Consider the following 24,164-nt stretch of genomic DNA (forward strand, 5'->3'; position numbering starts at 1 on the left):
ATTGTGAAAATGTACCAGTGCTCCTGTAGTCAATGAAAGGATTCTCTAAGAACCTTAAGGTTAAGGAAGACAACGCTTCTGTGTTTGAAATGCTCTGCATATGTGGAAAACTGTTCCTATGGTGATCAGTTTGGGTGAAAGATAGAAAAGCTGATGGTAATAAAGAATTCTGAGTAAATTTAGATAAGGAACAAGTTGTTTTAGTAATAGATGTACTTCAGTTCATCTGAAACAGCGGTGCATAGAGACATACCAAGTTAATTGCCACTTGTATTTGAGTCCATGAAAGTGTATTTGAGTCCATGAAAGTGTATTTAGAGGCTAAATCTGTCTTATTTGTTAATTGGTAACCAGCAATGCTGTTCAGTGATAACTTTTCATTTTAATATTAGTCCTACTTTTTAAATTTCTGTCATTTTTGACAGTTCTTTCTAGAAAAAGATCCTGTATTTTGAGGTTTAAGGCCATAGCTATAAGTGTTACTCCTTTGCAGTTCCTTTAACTTTAAAAAAAAAAAAAAAAACCCAAACCCCTCCCCCCAAAAACACATACAAAAAAAACCCCAAAAAACCATCTCCCCCCAAAAAAAACCAAAACAAAACAAACCCAACCAACCAAAAAAGTGTAAAGTCATGTTTGGTATAAATAGATCACATTGCTCTACAGACTGTACCCCATCTGACTGCCTTAGTAACTTCATCATTCATTTTTGCAGGCATGATGTGGATCTGAGAATAGGATAGCGATTAAGTTGAAGTGCTTGTGTAAAGTCCATCTAGGAAACTTTTGAATACAGCGGGCTCAAATTCTTCTTTCAAATTCATCTTTGACCCCTTTGGGAGATTATTTTTCTGTGCATCTCATCCTTACTGTTCTTCCCTATCACATAGTCATTTGGTAAGCAGTCTTCTATACCATCATTTCATATTGTTCCTTTTGCTGCTTAAAATGCTGCATTTCCTGATCCGTAAGGCATCTGTCCTGATATGACATCCACAGAAATCCCACATTGCTGAACTGTTTCCCATTCCCTTGCCACTAAATGGTTGCCGGGTACAATTGTACCAATGGTGTTATTGAAAATACAAGATATTTTTTTCCAATACAGTTCTTGTTTTCCCTGAATTTGCACAGGGTATATAATATAATAAATATATAGCTGGGATTAAATTGTCTAATTTTGCAAGAGCAAAATATTTTAGAGCATTGTGGCATGTCCTGGCACCTGTGAGTGCTGTGTGATGGGCTGACTGGCTGGAGCTACAGCCTTAGATGACATGTGTTACTCAGTACTCTTAAGTAACTTTATATGCATTCTTGACTCCTTCCAAACTATAAACACTAATTCTGTTATTTCTTTCTCTCCAAGTTTTTATTATGACTTGGATACAGTCAGATATTTTTGTCCGCTTAGTTTTAAATGTTGTTCCAAAGCAGTGTCCATTTTGGGCGGGGGGGGACGACAGACAGATGACTTTCCCATATTTTGCCAAGTTCTTTCACATGTTGCTGACAAATGCTAACATCTCCTGGGAAAAAAAAATGATGTTGTATTAATTTTTGTTAAAAGGGCTTCTACATTAAGAATTACTTTGCTTTCTTTCCAATAATAAACTTAGAGGAGTGGTGCGCATGTCACTTGCTTATTCATTGTTTGTTGAACAACTTAATCTCCTCAGGATTGAATTTTTCTTTGACAATATTCATGGTTAATATAACAAGACCTCTCAACCAAAAACTTAGTTGCACAAGTGACTTTCTTTAGTGTTTTCCCCTTCAGTTGTTATCATGTGAAGGTTTGATGCTATATGAGCTTTCTAAACGTGTAACATAAGATAATTGCAAGCTGTGCAGTCAGGCTTTGTAGTTTCTGCTTTAACAATATGAGATAGTTGGAACTAGTAGTTTTCAGCATAAACTACAACAGGAATTTCAGTGCTACGTCTTGTTTAGTGTGCGGGGGTGGGGGGGGGGTGTCTCATTTTGTGTTTAATCTTCTTTTTCCTGCTTGGATTCCAGTTAGTTCATTTGATACAGTCTTTCCATTGAAGACAGAAGACTGCACTGTTGGATCAGAGGCAGCCTGGAAGTCTCTTTGTGCAGTTTGCTGGCACGCTGCGTGGCATGCTTTTCTTGCAGTGGAGGTGTGAATGTGGATTCTTTGGAAGGATATAGACAGACTTAAAGTCAGAATTGATTTAGTGTGAAGGAGAGTGTTACAAGGGTTTCTTTAATGTCCATGGAACTTTGAATCATCTGTAAAAGCTCTTTGCATCTGTTTTTTGAAGTTGTGATTCACATTTTCTAAAAGCAGCTGACGCTGATTCTTTTCATAATGCGTAATTATCTTAGTAATTTATGATAATTGTCTCTGTCATGACCATCTTGTTGAACACCTAAAGGCAGAGAGTGACAAAAGAATTCTAATCATTTTATTACTTCAGAAGATAAATTTAAGATAATCAGCTTTCAAACAACCCTTTATTTTGTTCGAATATCAAACTTGGTTGTACTGGTTGTAGTCTTCTTGCCTGCTCCAGAAGGGTATTGTTTTGAGCACTAGCATAACAGGGCTTTTTCCTCCTTATTTTCTTAGTCTCCTTTAGAACTATAAATGAAAGGCTTGTGACAAAGGAGAATGAGAACTGTGCAAAGCCATGAGGGCGAGATGTGAGCAAGCTATACATATGGTGAAATAAAAAGCATATAAAGCTTCATTAGGTTGTATTGTATTGAACAAGAGATGCCTTATACTTATTTGGACTTTAAATCAATAGCAGAGAAAAACTTTTTGGCTTTTATTGTACTATGTTGAGGATGGTTTTTTCTCACCTTTTTGAAGGGAATTGGGAAAACTGCACCAACAGAAGGCCTGTAATAATACAGGGACCACAGCTAATTTAGAATATGTATTCTCAAGAGAAAATAGTAGGTTCTCAAGGCATGAGGACTTCGTGGTATATTGTGTCTTGCTTTTATGTAGCATCAGATTCAGAATTAAGAAAGCTAGACTGTTCTCACTGTCTTAGCCTGCATAGTTAGCTTGTTTTGATTTGCCAGAAAACAATTTATTTTTATTTAACACAACTGTAATAAGTTATAATAATCAGTTTTTCATCTCGAAAAAAAAGTTGATTCAATTTTTGTTTTTAAAGGAGCAGAAGTAAGATTACACTGCAGCAGGGCTACATAGTTCTTTAAAGCAAAAAGACTTGGATCGTACACCCACCAAAAGCTTTTTTGGTCTTCATAACTACAACTTTATCTAGCTGTATTACAAACCAGTTTTGAATTGAGTGATCGTGGTACTTGTCATTTCCCCAGGTTCTGTGTTTCTTTCAAAGCCCATGTTGGAAAGTGCATTGTACAAGTGTGTGCAATGAATCTAATAACCCTTGAACTTGGTTGCAAAATACCACTTTTCTGACACCTTTTTCTATGTTTTTAAAGGAATTTGAAGATTTGGATTGAGTATTTTTTGCCTATGTTTCCTCATGCTAAGTAAATTATATGCATGTTTGCTTTAAAAGCATATCTCTGATACATCTTGGTTTGGGAAGAAGTTCACTATGTATGTAACTTTTTTCTTAAAGTGTGAAAACTTCATAATTCACTAACAGTCTCTTCTTAAAAAAATAAATCAATTTGGTAGTGGATGGTTACATTCTGTCTTTTCTCTTTCGTAGGGCCTGCTGCCTATTTGCCTATTCAGCCTAGTTACTTAATATATATTTGTCTTTAATTATGGGTAGATGTAGGTGATAAGTTAGTTATCGGACAGAATTGACCGAGTTCCTGGTTTTTTTTCCCCCATCACAAAAGGTCTATGCTGATGTGAGATGATAATCCAGTTGGTTCAAATTGAAAGGGCTAAAACCTAATAGACCTGATACAGCAATTTCTTAACTGTCAGAGCTGAAACAACACAAACTCTAGTGTCACCATTATGAATTAGCATCTCACTGAATTGCACATCTACATGTAGATGTTGTGCTGTCTGCTAAGACCTCAGGGTCAATGCATCTCTGAGTAACCACTAAGACACCCTTTGCTATTTGTACATTTGTTTTAAATTGTGTGCTTATGACATTAGCGTTGCATTTTGAACACACAGCACTTTTTAATAACGTTATATGGGTCTTAATCCGATTTACAAGTTTTTTCTGCTTTCTCCCATTCAAATTCACTTTTAGAATAGATTGAAAAGTTTTGAGCTATGTTTTTTTGCAAGTGTTGAACACTCACAATCAATGTTAAAGCTTCAGCTGCAAGTAATTTTTCTCATACAGTCTCTCTGTATGAGGTGTGCTCCCAGTCATCTGCACAATCTGTCTTTTGGGTTACTCTTCTCCTGGATTGGATTGCTAGCATTTTGCAGACATCGGCAAAATGTTGGAAAGAAGGCTTTGTGTCTATGGCTTTTCTTTGAAATAGAGTGAACAGGCAGTTGTAAGTAACGATTCTCACATGATTCCTAGATGGCATAAGACTGCTAATTTTGTCTTTACACATTTTGACATAAGTACAGATTTGCAGCTGATGAGTATGTGGGACTGTTATTTTTCTAGCCTCTTCCACTGCTTATAAAACTTGATCTCTATTAACCATGTAGTTCTTGAGTATCACAGTCAAGCCAGAATCACGGGTTGAGAACATGCTAGCTAACAGTTGAGTGTTTAACTGTATGTCAAGCATGCTTTAAGTTGAGCAGTGCTAGTAAAGGACATGTGGCGTCTAGAGTATGTTTTTTAGCCACATCTAGTGCTACAGATTACATTGAAATTACAAGTATGGATAACCTTGAGGTTTCCAGCAATTTGAACTGAGATTGTTTAAAATCCATACAGTAATAGAAAGATAGACTAGTAGACCCTAGGAGCTGAGTGAAGACTACAGAGGACCTGCAGAAATAGATTTTCTAGGTAGACCCAGGCTGAAGTACATTATTAAAGACATGTTATGCAAGGTATTTTTTAAAAATCTGAAACTAGTGCAGCTTGTTTCAGCTGGTCTGATGGGTTCATCCAGCCATTATCACTAATGCATGTTTTGTCACCTATGAATACCTAATTGCGCTAGAGCAAATGTGCTAATGATACTCCTTTTAATTTCTGTCTTCCTCCTCCTTTGTGGAGGAATTTAAATTCAAGATTAGAATTTAAAATTGGAAGGTGTTTATTTAAATTGAGTTTGAAACCAAGCATGAAGATGAGAAGAGTTAGCATTGTGGGTCCAAGGTAAGTTTGTTGTTAGTGAGATTGAGCTCTTCTGTGAGCAGCTGCTGGGGGTTTTTTGTGTGGTCTTCAAGATCAGTAGATTTGTGCCAAAGGTTTGTATTTCAGTGGGTGCTTCCAAGGTGGGAACCACATAAGGATTAAGAATAAATTATTTTATTTCAAAACTGGAAAAGATGCTGTATCAATTTGTTGGTTTCACATAGTGCCTTTGAAAAAGCTTCAGAAATACAGGAAACATTGTATTTCTGGTTATTACAGATGAGGACAGTTTAAAATGGCAATGGATAGTGAAACAGATTCTGCTTTAGCTTTGTGCTTAGGGCTGTTTTGGGGGGAGGTTTTTTCTTCTTGCACTTTTTGAACAAAGATTGATGCAAGATTTGCATTTAAATAAATTATTCTACAGTTTTAGCCCATATTCTAGGTGGGTTTTATCCTTATTTGTTTTGGGTTTTGGGGGGTTTTTTTGTTTTTGTTTGTTTGTTTCAAAAACGATAACTGCTGCAGTTGATTTGTAAGATGTGTGTTACCATTTTTTTGACAATCTCTGATTTTTCTTCAGAAAATTGCTTTTGATCAAATAACCTCAAAAGTAAAAGATGGATCTGTACACAGTAAGATGTGCATTAGAAATAAAAACTAGAGAAGAAATAAGATATAATAGTATGATAGAGATGAAGAATGTTGGGCTTTCCTTCTTTTGATTGCTACTTTTCTGTAATACGGTATTTAACTAATTGTGGGTTTTCTTAAACTACTCTGCTACAACTCAGAAGACATTAATTTCTGTTTCATTGTTGTCCTATTTCCAGCTACATTCTCATAGTTAGTGCTTCACTTGATGCCTTTTAAGCTTAAAATTTGTTTTGCCTGCTCTAGAGTACCAATATGTACCTAACCCTTTCTTTTGCGTGAAAAATGCTTCCAGTTATGAAGTTCTTCAGTGAGACAGATTTATAAAGTGCTCATTGTCATGTATGCTGTAAGTGTTACAAATGTTTGTTGGAAAGTTAGATGCTTTAGTTGTTCCAGCTTGCTTTTGCTATGTTCTTCTTGGTCATTGTGTTAGTCAGCAATAATGGGTACAATTCACAGTATATAAAACATAGTAATTTTTAATTATGTCTAAATAAATACGTAATTTTCAAAAATAATATTCTTCTATGTGTTAAGCACATAATAGGTAAAATACTTGCAGCTGTACTTTAATCATCCAGTATGACAAGTAAATGTCAGGAAGTAATTTATGTGTAAATCGGGTACCACGTCAAAAGCAACATGAATTATTTAATTATTTTTTAAAAAAAGTGAATACAAAATGCATGGAAAACTCTACACTTAGGAGCCACATGAAGAAGTTTTCAAGGAGGTGCTTTTATTTAAATTCTGCTTTCTAATACCTGCTTTTGAAGCTGGTAGTTTTTCTCTGCTCAACTGTGAAGGCAGTTCGGCAACATGTTAAACACTTAAATCAATACATGGTCCAAGCTTATCCATTCCTTTCCCTGCTCCTGTATTTCTACTTTCTCCAATGTGTTGGTGCTGATTCTTACCTGATTCCACAGTGAGCCATTCTAGAGCTAAATCAGCTGATGGGAGCCATGCACTTCTGAGGAGGAGGGAAGGAAATGGAAGTGCTTTTAGACAGCTCAGCATCCTCAATCACATCACCATGTGGTCACCTTTAGTCGAACCCCACAGCCTATATCACTTCAAAATAAAAGTGTCATACTGTAAAGCCATAGTTTTGTGGAGCTATATAAAATGGATTTTATTAAAATATTAATTTTAAAATACTAACTGATTTAAGGAATTGAAAATTTACAACAACACACGATCTTAGCTTAAAATTTAGTTTCAGACATCTATGCTTAAGACAAATATACTAATTTATTGGACTAATACATTTATATCTCATTTCTTTTTTATCTTTAAATTCACCTGAGCACTGAGTGGCAAAAAAACCCCAAACAAAACAAAAACAAAAAAACCTAAACAAAACAAACAACCCCCAAACAAACAAACAAAAAAACCAGTCCAGTATTTGTAAGATGGATATCCCTATCTGAAAAACTTTTGGAGGGTGGATACAGCAATAATTTGAGATCTAGGTGAGCTTAAGAAAGGTCCCTCAGACTCCTTGTCTTCAGGATTTTTCTTGACAAAATTTATTTTTAAAATAAACTTTTTACCTTAAAACTGTGCTATAAATTTCCAACAGATTTCTCTCTTATCTTGCAAATTTAATTTTTAACTATTGGATTCTTAAATATATGTTACACAGAATTGAAGAGAAATTGCAACTGAAAACATGAGCCTATAATAAAAGTTACATAAATGGACCTGTAGGTTCTGGCCAAAGGAATTGGGGAATCTGTGTCCTTCTAATATGGGATATGTATCATATTATTTTCAGTTGCAGGGACAAAGGTATGTTTTTTGATGCATATTTACCTTCTGTTCATTCTTTGATTGTACTCAATTATTTTAATCAAATCTTAAACTTCTAATTTATCTAGAACACTTGCATCTGCAAGGTGGTGGCTTCATATCTGATTCTGTGAAAGTTCCATCCTTCTCACTGCCCTAGTTTCATTCTCCTTCAAAGCTGCATAGGTTGTTCTTGTCATATACTGCAGTATTACTGAACATCAATTACTAAAACTATCAAACTGAGTTATCAGCATAACAAGATGAATGTTTGGAATTTAAGTAGAATCAAACATTTTGTATTCTCCTCTGCTCCATAGCATAATTTAAAATAAGAACATCCTTGTCCCTTTCTAACTAACAAAGAGCAAGAAAAGAAGTTAGTATTTGAAGATTTTTTTGTCCTCATGCGTTATTGAAAATCTTCTAAAATGACATTAGACTGAAACCTCTGTAGAAATGTGATTAGAAGATTAGGGCTTAATTTAAATTTTTTATTTCACAAAACACCTACATCTCTGCAACTTAATTCTGTTCTAGCAAAGCCTTCAACGCTTCCATAGTTTACAATTTGCAAATTAAACAGTTTCTCCTATTTTAAGTTGAGAAGAAGCCTGCAGTCTAAACAGTATTTTATTCTAGTTCATGTAAGCAAAAATTAAGGTGAGCAACATGTTTTAATGGTTGTTCTTGAATGATGCAGAAGGAAAAAAAAAGCGTCAAAAATTGGTGCTGATTTCAGACTGGTCAAATTCAATAGTTGCCATGTTAATTTCTCTGTTCAGTGGTAATTTCCTTTCCCATCTCTTTGGATGCAAACTTACCGGATTTCTACCACCTAGGCTACTCAGCATACTAAATTGTTCATCCTTGATAACAGAGCTGCTGTGATAATTTGGGAGGGGTTTAGTGCTGAGGTAGAATAATTCATGAGGCAGATGGGATGTAGGAAGCCACTAAAGGTGACTGTTTGGCTTTATCGCTTGGAGATATTTGGGGAAGTCTGGTATTTTCATCACTCCTCCTCCCCCTTATAACCCTACTTTCCATCTCCTGACTTCCTTACGTAATAAGGCAGGGACCTAGAAAACTTAACTATACATAGATAGATAGATAAACACACACTAAAAGGAGGGTCAGCTTCATAAAAATACAATTTGGCAGGTTGAGAAAGCATTTCTTATAGGACGAGCAAAGTATGACGGAATGTTTAGGCAGTGGTCAGTAGTATATTGGGAAATGAATAAGAGTTTCGGTGATGTTGACAGATGATCTAGTTTTTGCATATTAACTAAGGAGACTTCATCAAGCAACTTTACAAAATCCACTTAAAATATTAATACCAAGCTCCTCAGAACTGTATGGGCTAAGGTGCAATTTGGAAAGCTTATTTTCTTTTTTTTTTATTATAGTATGAGCTTTGATTACGTAGCCTGGAAAAGCAGATTCCCTGAAATTTTCTTGGGCATATGATCTCTCTAGCAAGTCAAGTTTGGTTATAATCAGGACTTGCAGCTGTAGTCATTAATGCAGCAATTCTAGCTGCTGCTTTTTGGCTGCTAACATTCAACTACTACTCTATTCTTCCTTTTCAGCCCATACAAGGTAACTTGTGGCAGCTTATCTCTTAGTAGGAGGGCAGTGTATTTCTGAATGTGCTAGGCAGGGCTGCAAGGTCAAAATGTGAACACAGGGATTTCTCCTGGAGTAGGTAATGAGCAGTAAATGTGGTTTTTTTTTCCATTATATGCTCTCTGTGTCAGAATTCTAGATGCAAATTCTAGATGCATTGCTTGTTTAAACATTAAAAGGTCATTATTCTACTAAAGGTTTTGGAAATACATGGGTTAAAGGTGCTTGAAGAACATTTTTGAAAACCTGTAAATTACTCAGGTTTGCCTAATTTTGTAAGCCTGGGATTTATTAGCCCTTCTGTTGGTCAACTTTCCAGTGTTTTTTTTTATCTTTTAATATAGGTTAACATATTACATGTGAACTTGTGACTCTTCTTGAAGTCTTGCTGACAGCACAGGAGTTTAAAACTAGTTTAGAAAATTAAATAAGTTTGGTAGATTTGTGATGGTAGATTTATATAAAAGGTAATTTTGTTCCAAACTAAATACAGGGATTGAGTAAACTACTAAGCACTTACTCTTCTAAATATATCACATTATCATCAGAAATAAAATTTAAAACTTTCTCTGTATTATGGGTGAAGATGAAAATGCATCAACAAAGACAATCTTCAAACAAAAGACCCCAATTAGATGATTAGTTTAAGGACTGAAAAGGCCTAGTTTATATTACGTAATTTTTCACATTAAAAAAAATAGTAAATTATTCACAGCTGATTATCTCTTGTAAACAGGGTTTCTGATTTTGCAAATACAAAGCTGACGGTCTTTTTTTCTCTTTGACAGATGGGGACGGACAAAGTGAACATTTATTACCAGTCTGTGAAGATACAACATGTCAAAAAAGTGCCATTTACTTAACTAAGCTAGGATTGAATCAGGTATTGTCAGTTTAGAATCGCAAAGACAAAGGAAAATACTTTGCTTTATGAAATAAGATGAAATAGGAAAATGATTTTTCAGAAAAGAAAAATGAAACTTTCCCACTTGTTATTATTGCATATAAGAGACTTTTATTTATTTTCTTATTTATTAGCTATCTAAAAAACTGTGGGTTTGTTGGAAGAGGTTACATACCTAGAATTCTATATAATGCATAATTCTACTCAAGAAAATTATGGATGTTTCTGAGTCACTTTCTTGGCTGCAAAACACTGCATTCGAAGCACCATGACGGCCCTAGCACGAGATGACAAACACAGTTTGTGTTAAGAGTTGGAAACAGATCTAATGAATTCAAATAAGCTTCTTCAGTTTAAGTTAGGGAGTTGTTTTATAGTTAAAAAATATATATATACACACACATATATCAAGTTGAAACAGCCCACACCTCTTACCCTTTATTTCTACTGTGTCTTTGATTGTTATTAATTAAATTTCCAAATGATATATGAAGATTTTTTTTTTAGGCTATGTATCTTCAGGATTGGGTTTCTATTAAACTATTTCAGCTTCGTTTGTTCATGACACTACTTGTTTTGAGAGACGTGGTCATAATTCATGTAATGGATTACTATGTATTCATTTATTTTAAAATGTGTGCCAATCTGTTTTAAGTATTTACAGTGCCCTGCTTTATAATAAAGTTACAGCTTACAATAAATTAACCTAACATTTGTTTGATGCCCTAATGTTTTTACTAAATTCATATTTAGCAATGTGAACCTAAAGGCCAAGGTGACCTATAAAGTACTTGCTTATAGCTGACAGCAAAACCCACTGTAGTGTACTTACAGAAATTTGTAATGTATGCCATACGTGTTTCTAACCAGGTTATGAATTACTGAGTATTCCTTTACTGACAAAGTAAAAGTAGAAATTTTTTGTGCCAGTAGTACCCTCTCTGATCTATATATCAGAATTTATAGGTGAATGTACTGTTTGCTCAAGGAACAATACATACTTTGATAAGGTGCTTCTTGTCACAGTCTGCAGCCCAAGTTTATAGTGTAGATTTTCTCATTTAAAGAATTGGAATTTCTAGATAGGCTATAGCATACTTTCCTACTAGTGAGAAAATCACTCTGTATTGGAAAGGAAAGCATGCAGTTACCAGTCAGTTAAGGAAGTATAACCAGGATGGAATATACCATCAGTGTAAGAAAGAGTAACTAACTCTAAATTTGGTAATATCTCTTTCAGCCTTCTAATCTTGGCATCTCTGTTTTTAGAAATGCATGTTTTCCTGTGCACAGTGTTTCATTGTTTGTGGGTGGGTTGGTTTGTTTGTTTGTTTTTACATTAATCCCTGTGAACACAGAGTAGAGGTAATGGATTATAGTGTTGCTGGATACACAGTGTTACAGCAGAGTTTGATTTATGGGTCATAACCTTTGTATAAAGCAAGTGGATGCTCAATTCATGATACTTGCATTGCTTTCTGGTCAAAGGGGAGAACACAGACTCTTGATAAGCGTGTTACACTGGTTATATTGCTGTAACAGGCTGCTTACATTTCACTGAGTAGTTGGGGTGCTTATATGTCAAAAGACAACTTCTCTTTAGCTCTAAATTTAGTTCCTTACTCTTGATAATATAAGAAGTAAAAAACATTTGAGGTGTTTCTGCTGAAGTAAATTTGAGACAGATATTCTCAAAGAAAGTAATTTCATTGTAGAAAATCAACCACACGCAAATAGCATGTACCATTGAGAGGTACGAAGCTGTTACTTGACAGTAGCGGATGACTGGGCAGTGTGCTAAAGAAAAGTTATATTACCCGTTGTTCACAGTATGTTTCTAGAAGGAAGTGATGCAGTAGTGTCAGAGGAAGGCATGAGTCAATTTGCACAATATGAGAATTTTGCGAAAGCAGAGTCTTTTGTTGTAACCTGCTCTGAAGTAAGATTGCACGTAGACAGTTTTTCTGTTCCTTCATTATTTCATTTTTTTTTGACAGAGGTCAACTATTTAGTTACTAATACATCAGATTTTTAACATACCACTTTTGATACTCATCAGTATATTTAATTTTCATACTTAATTTAGCAATTTCACTATGTAGTTTCAATTTTAAAATAATTTCCAAGATAATGACATTTGAGTTAAAAATTAGCAGCCAAATATTGTCATTTTATTTTAAAAAGTGAAGAATCCAACTGATTCCCATCCAGCTAGAAAAAAGTATTTAAAAGTACTATGGGTCACCTAGAAACTTTAAAGCAATTTTCCCTGCATATTTTTAGAATGACTTTCTAATTAAAAATGACAGTATCAAATGGCATGCAATAATGACTTGTTCTAGCCTCACCTTTTTAAGTAATTATATCTACAATACTCTTTTCGTGCACTACTAGACTCATCTAGAGGTGATGCAGCTTTTTCTTCTAAAACATTTTATCTTTTTCTATTCTGAAACAGTGGAAAACATCAGCATCTTCATTCATATGTCTGCAGTTTTTCCCTGTATTGCATGTTTCCTTCAGGTAGAAATCTATTCAAACATGTAACTTCCCATATTTATTTGGAAGTTAAATGTTTTAGTTTCATTGAATTTGGTCATTGTGAGATCAGATGACCCAGCTTCTGAGCTTCGACTAAATAAGTTAATCTTCATGAGAAATTATAAACATAAACTTTGTGGCAACAGACTAGGATCAAATCCTTTTGTTCATTTAATCACTTTACAATCTGAGGGAAATAATAATGAGCCCTTGTGGTCCAGAAAGTGTTTCAACAAGGGGATGGTATCCCTTGTGGAACAGGTAGGTAATTATAGGGAATCTATGGGAAACTGAGAAATTGCAAGTCTATTATTGAAAACGTAGAAGACGCTATATAGCCATTATCTCTGTTCAGTTTTTGCTGTAGAGTTTTGTGGGGTTGTTTTTTAGTTAAGAGTGTAGCTAAGAATTCTGGTTCCCAGATTTTTGTGTTTTAAACTTAACTGATCTCAGATCTGAAAGATCACAAATTAGATGACTGTCTTACAAAAAATGTTTTGCCTACTGTAACTGGACCTGGTTCTGTCCTTCCTGCTTGTTTGTTGTGACATTTGAAACCAAATGAAAAACAGTTAACGCAGTTCCATGATGGTGTATGATGCATTGGGATGAAATGCATAGCACTCAGAAATACGCATCTGTAGAATTTGTGGTTCTGAAAATTATGCTGTGGAGAAGTATGCAATGGCATGTCAGGCTTTGGAGTTGTTCTGGTAAGATCTTGTTTGATGTCTGTCAGTCCACAGTATATTTCTCATTATGCCTTTGGCACAGCTGGATGGCTACTGGAAAGCCAAGCAGATCTAGGAGAATTATTTCAAGGATGATCTTTCACCGTAGGTTTTAATTTACTTAATGATTTAACCTTTATAGGTATTAGAAATATCTCAGATAAATTTTCTTCTTTTGGATGATGGAGCAAAAGTAAAGGCCAACAAAAGACATAGGACTGACTTAAGGAGATACAGACCTACTAAAATTTTAAAAGAATGTGAAGGTTTCCATAGCAACAGAAGAATTGCTGTCAGATCTGAAGCAGTATCCCATATGCTGTTTCAGATTGTGGCAGGTGTTAGGACACCTCAGACTTCTTTAAATTCACCTGCAATAGCTACAGACTAATCTGCTAGCTGATTTAGATCTCTCATCTAGATTCTGAAAATTAGACTGAGTTCTCCCTGAAACTTGTTTTCAAGTCCCTGGTACTCTTTATTGTAGAAACTCTAGATATCCTGGTAGTCTTAGAGATGACTAATCTTCCTTTTAATTTTGCCATGTATTCAGTACTTTTTTTTTCTCCCCCTCCCCCCACCCCGAGGCAAACAGTATTATTTCGGTCCCTTCATTTGAGAGTTTCTTTGTGGGCTTGATTCTTAAAACCTTTCTCTGTACAATAGAAAGGTTATAGTTTTATTCCTCTTATAAATCTAGCAGCTCTGAAGTAGAGCATAGCAGTGCATCCTACAGCAAACCGCAGGTCTTTGTGGTGTCATTCTCTAGGCTAGATCTGACAGCATTGATTATCAGCTGCAGTTGGTCACTGTTAGTTTTTCCTTGTTCCTCTATAACAGTTTAAGGGGGGGGGGGGGATTGCAGCTGCTGTAATTTTCATAAATGTCAGATTCTACAAGGTCCTCTCGTCATTTCTAGGTTGCTCATCTTTCTTAAAGCAACTATGGGACTGTGAGCCACATTCCAGCATCGAAAATGTGACTTTTACTGCTTTGGTTACTTTTTTCTATGTTGTTAAATCAATGTTGGGGATTGTTGTCTTTCAAGCTTTGAACACCATAAGTTAATGGCCTAATGTATTTAGTAATTTACATAGTTTCTTTTTATGCAGTAGTGGCTACTCAACTGTATACGGAATTCAGGTGACCTTCATATGCACTGAAAGCCTAATGCATCCTGAAATCATTGGATTTATTTTTATGTGCAGCTGAACTACAATGCACAAGTACAGCAGAGGGGGAGCCCCCAGGGAAAAGGAATTCTGTTGCTGTGGCCAGTTCTTTCAGGCCACTCTTGATGCTCATCTTTCTATAGGATGGGATAGTATTTGTCATAGAAAGGAGTAGAAACCCTGGCATTTCCAGAAAAGGTATTGGCCAAGAGTGGGCTACCAATTTCCAAATGCTTTTCTGACCCACAGCTGGCTTCCTGCCTGTGTTAGGTGGCCTGGAAGTGGGCAAGCTGGATGGATGGCTTTTTTGTACTTCATAGGTTTCTGGCCATAGTTTAAAAATTGAGATGTGTTAATCCAACAGTTTTGGCTCAAAGACCTGTTAACAGGCTTTAGAGCAAGAGAACTGCCTTTCCTAATGTATAGAAGAATGTGGACTCTGAAAGAAATGAGCCCTTTTCAAGTTAAGTGGGGTGAGTGCGACTAGTTTTAAATTTTTCTCAAGTACCTGAGATCTTTTTCAAAATGAAAAAGATGCTGTTTTCACAGGGCAATAAAGCATTGTTGAAAAACAAGTATTTGAAGAGCTTGAAAACAAACTTTCAAGCACTTAAATACAGATATTTTTATTTTAGTCTACAAAATTTAAGTCTACAAATTAACTGAAGGAGTAAAAATATCTATATAAATGTTTTAAGTAATGATATTAGTGGTGCTATGCAATGGAATTTAACAGAAGGGGAAGAAGTAAATCTTTGACTTCTCTGACTGAATTTTATGTGTTCATTTAAATTTTTTTTAGATACACTCATTCCATTTCTCAATCTGTTTTTTCATCTGAGCTAGGTAACAAATCATATGATCAGAAAACAGCAAAAAAAAAAAGCTTTGTGTGTCCTCATTATACCACCTATTTCTATCTTAGAGTAAAAGGAAAGAAATCAGTTTTAGTCTTTTTCCTATTAAGATAGTAACAGCAAACATGAAGCTTAAAGTAATTGGATTATCAAATACAAAAGAAGTAGGAGATTTATATTATTGACAAACATATTTTCATTTTTTGTCTTCTGTACTGAAGTATATGTCCTGAGGCACATGAACAATTAGTTTTGCATTACATTACACAATAGTGCTGTTTAGAATAGAAATATACAGAATGAGTTTCACCAAAAGTGTGGATTACTCTGAATTTAAACTGTCAGAGTAAGTTACATATGGTGCTAGAATGTGCTCTGGTTACACATCGAACAAGACTGATTTTGAAATGTTCTACAACTGCTGTTACAGAAAGTCCCACAACTGGTTCAGTGAGATGGATGAACCTTACTCTGTAGCGTGCTTGGAAGCAATAGGTGATGTTTCTGTTTTGCTCACCTATTGTTTTATATCTCTGCATTTCATTGTAGACCTTATGATTCTAAAATTGCTTTCTATGAATCACTCTGAGTAAAAACAGAACACAGATTCGGATTTGCACCTAAAAATTCATTTTTAATTTTGTTTCTTTAAAATAGTGTTACCATACATGGGAACATTTAGAAAGTATATGATGGATATAATTGGATTTCATTGCAATGACTGTGTGAACAATGCCGTGTAAAGTAAAAACTCTATTATATTTCATGGTTCTGATTTCAATCAGTGTTTTTCAAAATTACAGTATCTTGCAATAATACTTTTTCATCTGCCTTCTGCATGACAAATAAGTGCTAAGAAATCTAACCCTTTGAAAAATTTCCTTCAGGTTAAGAGTCTTTTTCTTATTTTCTGTTTCTTTTCTTAGATTTTTCCAAACCTTCAGCAGCTAACAGTAACTAAATAGGCATGCATACATTGAGGGGGAGGTGAGGGTCAAAGTATGTTTAATTTCAACTTTGAGTTTTCATCAAGAGTGTTGTAGATCATCGTTACAGTACAAATGTTGTCACTTACGCAGGCAGATGTGCACTAAGTATATGCAGTGTCTGGCAGAACTGTTCCAGGCTTCTAAGTCATCTGTGATATCCAAACAAAGTTGACCTTAGTGCACTTTCTTAATAATTCTGGGGGCTTTTCTAATATGCATGTGGTTGTATGTAATCTCAAGGGACCAGTCCACGTGCTGCACGCAATTGCCATGTGGCAGGAATGTTGTTGATTACTGGATTGTGTTAGTGAGGGAGTCTCTCCACAGGAGGAAATGATGCTGTCAGGGATCTCATTCTGGTTCCCGAAATAGCTAAATTAAGGCCTGGATGAGAGACATTTAAGATGCTGTTAAGTGCTTTTGATGTTGGTGATAGTGATCCTTTAAGATGGCACCCTTCTGTCCTTTTGAAGGCATTGTCAGTTAGCTGACACACAAAATTACTTCTGGCTTTAAAAATGGCACTGAATTTTCTGTAGCATTAAAATGTTAACCCTGGTACTTCAGCTTCATACCAACTTGTGAAATTACTTTGATTTTAATTAAGATAAATTCCTATTTAGCACCTCTGCAGCACTTTGTGGAAAGCAAGTGCAGATTATGTTCTATTTCTTGTCCTGGAGAAATTATACTTTGCATTTCTTTTGTACTTTCAATTTGATACTGTAATCTTAATTTCTTATCAAACAGTTCAGTATCTGGTGCTGCTGGGGAGATAGGAGGGGAATTGAAGCTTTTGAACTTCTAAATATCCATGAATAATGGAATCATTCAAGCTGAAATGAACCTTAGGAGATCCAGCCTCCCGCTTTAAGCAGTCAACACTGAATTCAGACCATGTTGTTTAGAAGCTTTGTCCAGTCAAACTTTGAAAACTCCCACGGACAAAGATTCTGCAACTTCTCTGGGCCTCTTTCCTAGTTTAATTATCATCACCATAGTGAATCTTTGTTTGTTTATCTCTAAACAAGGTTGGAACCTCCCTTGTGTCAGTCTGACCATTGTCTCTTGTTCTTCTGCCATGTATCTCAGTAGAGAGCCTGGCTCCATCTTCTCAGTTACCTCCTTGCAGGTATCGGAAGGCCGCTACTAGGTCCCCCCTAAATCTTCTGTTCTTGAGGCCGAACAAGCCCTGTGTCCTCAGCCTGTCCTTTAAGTAAATATTCAACGGCTGACCATCTTGGTGACCCTTCTCTAAACACACTCAATATTCTCAAATCTTTCTTGAACTGTGGGGCACAAAACTGGACACAGGATCCAGATGCAGACTAACAAGTGCTGAATAGAGAAATAATCACTTGCGTCAATCAGCAGGAGTATAGGCAGCAGTTACAGTGCAGTATGCAGTTTGCCGTCATAGGTGCCACACTCTGCTTTAGCTTACTGTTTACCAGGACCACGCATCATTTTTAGGAGAGCTGCTACCCAGCTGGTCAGTCTCCAGATGTACTGTTGCAGGGGTTTACTCCCCTGTGCAGGACCTTCTTTGCTGATTTGTTATGAGGTCCCTGTTTGCCCATTCTTGTCTTTCTAGGTCCCATCTGAATGGCTATCCTGTCTTGAAGCATATTGATTGTATCCCCCAATTTGGTGTTGTCCACAAATTTAATGAGGATGCATCCCTCCTCCAGCTTTATTGCTGCCTATTGCTTGCAATTCCAAGAAAAACAAAGGGACTCAGGATCTCAAGGCCCTGATGGTTCGGGCTTACCTACACTTAAGGATTTGTACAGATTCCAGGCAAGCCTGAATTTCAGTGAAGTTGTTCCTGAATATCTCCATACACTGGACACATTCCAAAACATGGGTCCTTTATTCTTGCAACCTTATATATTTTTTTTTCTGTTCTGGAATAATTTAGTGCATAGAAAAGACTTAAAATTATTTTTTTAATTTGGTGACAGAGTTAGGAAATAATCCTTATTTCCTCTTTGGAAATTTGTAAATGGTTAAGAATCCTGATGCAGTGAAGAAATGTCAGCTGTTTTAAATAGAATTAGGTTGTTTAAATAAATAAAATGGATTTCCTTACCTAGCTGTTCTTTTTTTTGTTTTATTTTACAGTGGATTCCAGTCTTGCAAGACTTCAGAAATAAAGACACACTCTGGGGCTTTGTACCATATCAAAATGACAAATCTTCAACGGAAATTTCATTTCCAATTACGCTTCATATTGGAGATTACAATATGGATGGCTACCCGGATGCTCTTGCTATACTAAAGAACACATCTGGAAGGTAGAGTATATGTAAACCTAGAAATAAAGACCATGCAATGCATGTTCAATCATCAGTCGTACAAGTTACTAATTTTAGTGCATCTCGTTCATTTTATCAAGTGAACAAGACTTTTGATCTCTGCTAAATGTTTCCCTTTTTAAAAGGTATGCATTTACATGGTTAGCATATATGGAATGCATTACATGGAACGCATAGTTGTATAGGCTCAGGCTGTGACTCTTGGTGGGGAATTGCACCGGGGAGTGGAGTATGAAGTACCTTTTTAGGCGCTCCTCCTGGGTCACAGGAGCTGATTATCTCTCCCTTTCCTTTCCCAAATCAACTTCTGTAAAATCCTGAGTTCAGCTTTCAGTGTTTGCTAGTAACACCAGGCTGCTGAGAGTTGGGGAACCTGTTCTGTGCTGTCACATGAACACTGACTGGTGACTCTGCTGAAAAATGCAATAGTGTTTTGCCCCTTTGGAGAACGAGGAATTTTAGATACACCTAATAACTTACCAGTGATTCTTATATTGTCCAAATTTAACCAAAATAAATAAATGCCACCACTCCCCCCCCAAAAAAAAAGCAGTTTCTAACTTTTCCTGTTAAATTTGTCAGTGTCATCTTTCTCCTCCTTGGTGTTTTTTTTTCCTTCATTACTTGCTTTCCCAATACTTTGTATTGCTACCATCTGGTGTTACGTGGGAGAGGGCATGTAATTTTCATGCTTACGGGGAGACTACTGTACACTGAGGAGTTAGTGATCTGCATAACAGCTGACCTGAGTAGGTGCACGCCTGTGCTGTTCTGCACATATCACTTGGCTGCAGGATAAACTTAGCCAGCTAATCGTAACGGAGAAGCCTGTAGGCAGCTCTCACTTGGCACCTGGTGATGATACCACTGGCATGTCCTTGTCTTTACCTTGAAGTGAAGCAGCATGTTTTCATGTGAACATCCTTTTGCTTGACAGTAGAAATGATGAATAGACTTGTTTACTTCTAAGAAAAACTTAATAGCTCTAGAGACCATAATGCCAGTGAACCTCTCTACAGACAGGGTATGCGCAGCATGCCATGCCCTGACTAGAAGTCTGTCTGATGCTGCACAACTTGGGTTTTCCAGCATCTGAAGAGATGTAAGATTATCGGTGCTCTCCCCTTTTTCTTCCTCATGTCATTGCTTGTCAAAGGTATTTTAATCAATACCTTATGGAGTCTCAACATCTTCCTTACTTACTGGGATCTATGGCAAATACTTGCACTAGTGCATTACAAGGCAAAAGAAGTCTCTCTTACGGGTGTATTTATTATCTTCCTCTGTATGGTATTTTGGATGAGCTTGGGTGCAGGGTCATAGTTTGAATTAATACTCAGTAAGGAAAAGAACTGAGGAGCTCACTTCTACGCTCAAAGCAGTATATAGACAGAGTTTAGATGCTGAAGTCAAAGTCATCAATTCAGATCCTCTAGTGGTTGCCTAAACAGGAGTCATCCACTGACATTTTTGTGTTAGAGTTCTTCAGATACTGACACATACCTAAAAATGACCTAGTTTGAAGAGTTACGTGCTTGTATTCAGCCTACGTGATGTGATTCAGAGACAAGGCAGTGAGGAGCTGAGCTCTGTCTCTGTACCTCTAAGCCTTAAAATAACTAGCCTAGCAGCTGTTTATATTCAGATATGGCAGAGGAGAAGGAGGTGATGCTGTTACTGCCCAGAACTTGCATAGGCAAAGTTAAAGTACTCAGGCCCTGAATGTCAGGTTTTTTACTCCCTAGCCTTGCTCAGTTGGGCGTTTGCGTCTTCTGTTCAGCAGCCATTGAATAAAGACTGTAAACAGTTTAGAGAGCAGACTAGGACCAAAGTCTTTCCTTTTCCATGGAAATAGCATGACATCTATAAAGTTGTTTGCATCTTTGTTTTTACTTAAGCCCCACAAATCTTGTGTTTTGAGCTGTACTATAGGCTATCTTCTAGTGTGTATCCTGATGGCTAGTACACTTCAGAAAGACTTTGTGAAGATTTATGGTGTTCAGAAGTTTATTTGAAGTTATTTTATATTTTAAGATTCTTACGAACCTCTCTCCTTTGGCTGGTGTATAATTATGGCAATGTAATATTATGTAAAAGATTTAAATAGTTTATAACTAGTTACTCCTATAAAAGCCCAGGAAGTTACCTATGTCTTGTTGGAATTAATTACTGTGATACAATTTTATCTTTATTCTCCTTGATTCTGAAATTGTTTGCTTATTCAATTGGGTGCATCTTAAAGTTATTTTGAAACTTGACTTCAAAGTTGAGTGACACAGTAAGGCATAACGACTGAAGATACTGGCAGATGATTTGACAGCTTATTAAAAGGACAGTTCAGAGAGCTGAAGAAGTCTGGCAAAAAAAGAGTAAGTAAACTAAGAATTAAGAAATACATTGCATGTTAACACTGTGTATTTCCAGTATTTGTAGAAAAGTAATGGAAACAGACTCTTTGTACTTAGGGATGGGAATGAAAGTCACATTTTTTGCACCCACTATGAAATGTCACTTTCAGAGTAATATTAATTGATTGTTTCTGAGAGACTTAAGCAAATACTTCCTTTTAAAATGTGTAACTGGGTCATAGAGTGGAGAGAATTAAAACAGTGTGGGAATTAAATTAAAAGCTCTTCTTAAATTAGAGCAAATTAAAATGAAAACCTTATTTAATTGATTTTAAACCCTTCTGGATCAAGCTGTTTATTTCTTTCTCTGAAGCCTTTCATGCTACATCTACAGATCTAATTTCAGTGATTGATTACTGTGATTAAATGATAAAAGCATCTTTGTAAATTCTTGACCTCAATCTGTGCTGTAGTCTAGTAAGCCTAGCTTCTAGCTGCTGTCTGTAACTTAAAGAAATTAAAGGAGGCAGAAACCATTTTATTCATCTGAAAATATACTGATACGTGATAATGGAAGAATATGATTAAAATAAATTATATGCTTTAATCACAATTCTGGAAAGCACTTTCAGATCAAGTCCTTAAAAATACTTACAAAACACTGAAATAAAGACATGATAGTTAACTATCAACTATTAACATGACAGTAAACTTTGGTTTTAAGTGGTGAGTAAGTCAGGAAAAATGATTAATAGCTTCAAGTATTCTCAGAACTGCCATAACTCCACACTGTTTCATCTCTGCCATATCCTTTTGGTTTTAAATAAACATGTGTAATAGTCTGACAGCATGGAGACATTCCTTATTAACAACAGCAGCAACAACAAAAAGGAATCTCACTTGTGGTTGCAAGTGTGGTAGGGGTTTGAACCCAGAGACTCAATAAATGCCAACAGGTGAAGGTGCTAAATTCACAGTCAATTCTTACATATTTATCTGTCCATTATGAATTCTTTTAACTTCTGACTTGAGTCAAAACCTGCACATTAGAATTCCAGTCCACAGATTTTTCTTCAGGCTAGATACATACATGAATTTTTCTTCCCTCTAGTTATGACTGATTAGAAATTGTGTATGTATATAGAATAACAATAGGTAAAGGGATTTTACCAGTAGTTATTCATTAGTTCATCTCTATTTGCTATCTTATCTAAATGTATTCATTTTTTTCACATGCTTGTTTTAAATTGACTCTGGTAACATTGAAAGTGTAAGTACTGTATGTAAGTCTATAAACACCTATCTTTCTCCCACCTAATTAGATGAAACAAATTTTGCTTAAAAACTTGCTTCCAAATTAGATGCTAATAATTGGCATCTTGCATTGCAACTATGTACTCTGAGGCAGCATTTTTTCAATTATGCTTTTATTCAAAGGGAATGTTTTTCATTGGTAAAGTAATGGTAAGGGTGGAAATACAGTATCTCTCTGACGTTGGTGATAAATAACAGTAAAGACTGAAACGTCGAGATAACAAACAGCTGGATATGGACAGTTGAATGAAAAACTTCTAAAAAGCTTTCCAGGTATTCATGCTCAATTTTAAATTAATGTATATGTATTAATCCTTTATATGGGCCTACTTGAAAGGACTCTTATTTGACCAAATTATCTCTTCCTAAATCACCGTTAGTTGTCACTTGTCAGAAGTAAGGTTGGATAAAGGACGACTTTTAAATGCAGGATTGATGAGCACCCTGTAATTGAGCAAATCTAAAAAATAGAGGCAAATCCAATTATTCTGAATGTCTGGAGTAAGGTATTAGTCATTTAGATGTCCCCTGTATAACTGTAAATGAACTAGCCTAAAATTGACAGAATGAGAGATCTATGAAATTAAGCAGTAAATATTTAATTCTAATTGCAAAGTAGTACGTTAAAACTGTGATAAGTCTTCAGTCTGTCTCTGGTGTTAACCCTTGCTTCTAGTAATTCAGCCTTATTAAATTTAGCTTTGCTGCATAGATGACCTTCGGTCAGAAGGTTCCAAATTGTAGACAACTGTACTTTATTGAGCATCATTCATAAGCTGTTTGGGATAAAGTTTTGCAGGCAGTACAGAATCTAGGTGCCACTGTGTATACATTGGTGTGAATACCTAAATACTGAAAGTGCTGCAAGTAGCATGGTAAGGGTGATATGCTAATCTTAGTTCAGAGTTCTTTTGCTCTGCCTCTTCTCAGTATTTAAGCTGAATTGTTCGATATTGACTGTTACACATTTGTGTAGCACTTTAGCATTGATTTTAAGGTTTTACCATTGTAGCAGTGTCTGTCTTTGTGTTTTTCCCATAGGCTTTCAGGGACATTGTTTTGTCATTTTAAGGATGCTGATAATTTTCATTGTTACAGGGAGACTTTTTTCTGATGGCGTGAATCTTCACAATTTGGTTCAAAATAATAGCAAAGTCATTAACTTGCTTTTGGTAATTGTAGTATGTAGCAGAAATAAAACATAGAGGTAGATACTGTCATTGTAGTGATGCTTGTGTATTAAAGCCCTGAATAAAATAAGAACTCAACTGGCAGCTCGTAGGCCAAATTCAGACCTCAGGAGTTCTTCCAAGAAAGAACTGGACAGCTGAGGAGGCAGCCAACAGCTGATTTCTCTTTCCTCTGCAAACGGTAAGGCACTGCAACTGTCCCTGTTGCTGCAGCCTTTCAAAAGAATGGCCCACGCACAAAGATTTCCTCCTCCCATGCTGAGATGTTGCACGTGGGAGCTCCCATATCAGCAGAGCCCTGGGAGTGGACTGGGACTGAAAAGGATCAAGAAAGACATAATGTGGCTAATAATTACTAAGACATATATATGCACATACATAGTTTCTGGTTTCCATTAGTGTTCATTATTATGTAATCAAAATCTAAAATCCTTTATTAATGTTTTAATTCAGTGTGTATTTTTTATCTTGTAGTGAGTCAAGTGGGAATCATTTGACTGT

The 24,164-nt window shown here is 35.9% G+C and overlaps 1 protein-coding gene across 3 annotated transcripts in view; it reads left to right on the plus strand.

The window, feature by feature from the left end:
* The window catches only part of ITFG1 (integrin alpha FG-GAP repeat containing 1), a 91,451-nt gene that overhangs the window by 34,980 nt on the left and 32,307 nt on the right, over positions 1–24,164 (plus strand). For all 3 annotated transcript variants that reach the window (XM_072871832.1, XM_072871833.1, XM_072871831.1), the window contains 2 exons: positions 10,088–10,182; positions 18,618–18,790. In XM_072871832.1, the coding sequence (XP_072727933.1) occupies positions 10,088–10,182; positions 18,618–18,790 (268 nt within the window). The remainder of the gene's footprint in view (positions 1–10,087; positions 10,183–18,617; positions 18,791–24,164) is intronic.

Source organism: Ciconia boyciana, chromosome 9 (genome assembly GCF_034638445.1).
Source record: "Ciconia boyciana chromosome 9, ASM3463844v1, whole genome shotgun sequence".
Classification (NCBI taxonomy): domain Eukaryota; kingdom Metazoa; phylum Chordata; class Aves; order Ciconiiformes; family Ciconiidae; genus Ciconia; species Ciconia boyciana.